Consider the following 3509-nt stretch of genomic DNA (forward strand, 5'->3'; position numbering starts at 1 on the left):
GAGGCGGTCAAGAACCTTTTGGTGTGTTTTGGGCTTTTGGGGTCCCATCTTAGCAGCGAAGGAAGGCATGTACATAAGCGATTAGACTTATCACTGAGCCATTCATTACGGTTGTATCGACTCGATATAATGTTTGAATGAAAATGCATTTTATTAAAAAGCTAAATATCATCTAGCCTCGCTCCGCTATTCGTCTCGGATGTTGCTAACGATAAAGGCTCGTGGCCCTTCTGGTTGCCTCGACCCGACCCAAAGCTCTCCGAACTAAGAACAACCAAAACAGGGGAACCCTAGGCCTTTTATTGGCTGCGTAGACATTTCAATCCTCGTACCTCATCTATGGGGATTTGTCATGTTGGAGCAGAGAGAATTGTGAGAGGGGAAATTGCCCACATGTCCAGGAAAATTTGTCATACATGCTTCCAGAGTTCCTACTGCGAGCCCATGAGGATTGCTACATGCGGCCGTGCCACCGCTTTAAGATTTAGGCGTGGGATCAAACACACATCATAGAATGTTCCCTCACAAAACCATTTCCACGAAAACGTTTGTTTAACAGGATTCATGTTTTTGTTTCCTGTTCCTAAGAGCAGACATTGTATAAAATGTTCAACAAAGCAAAGCAAACAAAATCAACAAGGACGCCGCAGCTAATATCGCTCAAGGGCGAGGCGTTCCGCTTCTTCCCAAGGAAGTTGGTGAGAACAGTCAGAACTGTCTTCGACTGCAGTGACAACTAATATCGCTCAAGGGCTTGAGGCCTTCCGCTTCTTTCCAAGGAAGACGTCGGTGAGAACAGTCTTCGACTGCAGTGACGCCTTCAGCATCTCCAAACCTTACAAAAAATCAACACTTAAAGAATGAGCTAAGACTTGCAGTCCTAATGAAAGGGAAAAACAAAATCAACTGAACGATCAATTTGCACAAGTAGTCAGTCATTACCTCGGCGTAGCAAAGCTGCACGGTCTTCTCCTGGAGCGAGCCGATGTCCGTGATGCCAAAGGTGTTGAGGATGGTGATCCCGGAGATGGTCGACATGGGCGCGATCTTGAGGTCATCCATCACCGTGTACGTCACGATCCGCTGCACAAACCCGGCGGCCCCTGCCGCCGCAGCAGGCGACCCAGCGCCGCCGACGGAGCCAACAAGCTGCGCCTGAGTCGTCATCCTTGCGCCGCAGCTTCCACACGTCGTCCCACTTACCATGGTCACGTAGCTCCTGCAGTTGGGTACGTAGGTGCCGATGCAGCGGAAGATTTGCAGTGTGGTTTGCGGCGCCTTTGCCTCCGGAAGCTGGAGCAGCTTCCCGCTCTCGCAGCCGCCGGCGGGCCTGAGCAGGGCGTCCTTGGCGTTGTCGCGGCAGATGTAGGTGTCGTCGAGCTTGTCGACGCTGCTGTAGAGGTTGACCACGGAGCCGGCCGCGGGGCTGTCGTCGGCGATCAGCTTGGCCACCGTGCCCAGCGGCAGCGTGAGGAGGGAGAATAGGAAGTCCACGACGTCCTTCCCAGCCTCGGCGTACAGCACGCGCTGGGACTTGCTGTTCACCAGCAGCTTCATGCTTAGCTTGTCGCCGCCGGCAGCATTGGTTTTCTCGGTTGATGACATCTTTGATTTCGACCGAAAAACGGGTCCGTGATTTGCCGGGATATGCCCCTGGGCATTGCCATGTATATACGAGGGCGATCCTTGATCTCCAAGATTACAACGATAATACAAGATATTGACAGGACAAATTTACAGATTACAACAAATAAATATGGTTATCCCTGACTACGCGGGATATAGCTAGATTGCACTGGCAAGTTGAGCGTTACAATTATGATTCCCAGTGCAGATTACAAGAAGTCCGGTTTCTCTGGGGGTTTTTAACACAGTACAAACATACACTAGTAGAAAAAGGATCTAATGTGAAGCACAATAGTCCCAGTTTGTAACAATACCGGCACTAATTTGATCATTAGTGCCGGTCCAAACGGCTAGGGGGGCGGAGATCATTAGTACCGGTTTGTGCCACGGACCGGTACTAAAGTGGTTGTTGCAGGCTGTGGACAAGCTGGGGGCCCACCATCACCTTTAGTATCGGTTCGTGCCACAGAACGGTATTAGAGGTTCCTAGTTGACAGTAGCTTTTTAGTCCCACCTCGCTCCGCTAACAGAGTTTTTACCACCTTAAACATGTTACTTCTCAAACTATCACAACCACTAAGTTTTCATTGAACTCTATGTGTAGAATTTGTGGCTGCAATATGAGTCTTCTCCGGTTCCTATCGAAGAGGACTCATATTGACAATTCAGATTGTACACAAAAAGATCATTGATTATCAATGTATTTTTGATGTATTTCTCTGTAGCATTAGCGCGTTTTGGCTGAAAAGCGGTACTGACAATGTATTTTTATGTATATTTTTACATGTTTACATAGGAGTCGGTTCGAACTGGACAATCTCTTATGAAGTATCAGAGTTTCGGACGAAAACTCATCTGTTACACAGGCTATTCAATATTTTAATAACTTAGTACAACTCCGGACTTTTTTTGCGTCCAGATGCAAAATTCAAATCCACGTCATCAACTTTCAACCCTTTCTGACATAATTTGCTATTTTCGATGCATTTACTGATTTGTTTTTAGAGCTAAATCACCATGAAAGTGAAAATCACTACAAAATGAACTCTGAAAAGGTTGAAACTTGGCAAGGTATCATCATTTCACCTGCATAGCATGTGCAAAAAAGTAGAGAGGGTTACGGCAAAAACTGGATGCACTTCGTGTACAAACTGGACAATCTCTTACGAAGTATCAGGATTTCGGACGAAAACTCATCTGTTACACCGGCTATTCAATATTTTAATAACTTAGTACAACTCCGGACTTTTTTTGTGTTCATATGCACAATTCAAATCCACGTCATCAATTTTTAACCTTTTGTGACATAATTTGCTATTTTCGATGCATTTACTGATTTGTTTTCAGAGCTAAATCACCATGAAAGTGAAAATCACTACAAAATGAACTCTGAAAAGGTTGAAACTTGGCAAGCTATCATTATTTCACCCGCATAGCATGTGCAAAAATTTACAGAGGGTTACGACAAAAACTGGATGCACTTCGTATACAAACTGGACAATCTCTTTCGAAATATCAGGGTTTCGAACGAAAACTCATCTGTTACACCGGCTATTCAATATTTTAATAACTTAGTATAACTCCGGACATCTTTTGCGTTCGGATGCACAATTCAAATCCACGTCATCAACTTTGAACCCTTTCTGACATAATTTGCTATTTTTGATGCATTTACTGATTTGTTTTCAGAGCAAAATCGCTGTGAAAGTGAAAATCACTACAAAATAAACTCTGAAAAGGTTGAAACTTGGCAAGGTATCATCATTTCACCCGCATAGCATGTGCAAAAAAGTAGAGAGGGTTACGGCAAAAATGGGATGCACTTCGTGTACAAACTGGACAATCTCTTATGAAGTATCAGGGTTTCGGACGAAAACTCATCT

The 3509-nt window shown here is 45.0% G+C and overlaps 1 protein-coding gene across 1 annotated transcript; it reads right to left on the minus strand.

Moving 5' to 3' along the window:
• Positions 1–512: 512 nt before the first annotated feature.
• On the minus strand, positions 513–1629 carry LOC123065077 (uncharacterized). Its single transcript, XM_044488444.1, has 2 exons — positions 943–1629; positions 513–835 (listed from the first exon to the last, which is right to left on the minus strand). The coding sequence occupies exons 1-2, from the start codon at positions 1603–1605 to the stop codon at positions 821–823; spliced, it is 678 nt and encodes a 225-aa protein (XP_044344379.1). The 5' UTR covers positions 1606–1629; the 3' UTR covers positions 513–820.
• Between the last annotated feature and the right edge of the window lie 1880 nt (positions 1630–3509).

This window comes from Triticum aestivum, chromosome 3B (assembly GCF_018294505.1).
Source record: "Triticum aestivum cultivar Chinese Spring chromosome 3B, IWGSC CS RefSeq v2.1, whole genome shotgun sequence".
Taxonomy (NCBI): domain Eukaryota; kingdom Viridiplantae; phylum Streptophyta; class Magnoliopsida; order Poales; family Poaceae; genus Triticum; species Triticum aestivum.

Coding starts and splice junctions, on each gene's coding strand:
- LOC123065077 (XM_044488444.1), bottom strand. CDS start 1,605: ATGTCATCAACCGAGAAAACCAATGCTGCCGGCGGCGACAAGCTAAGC.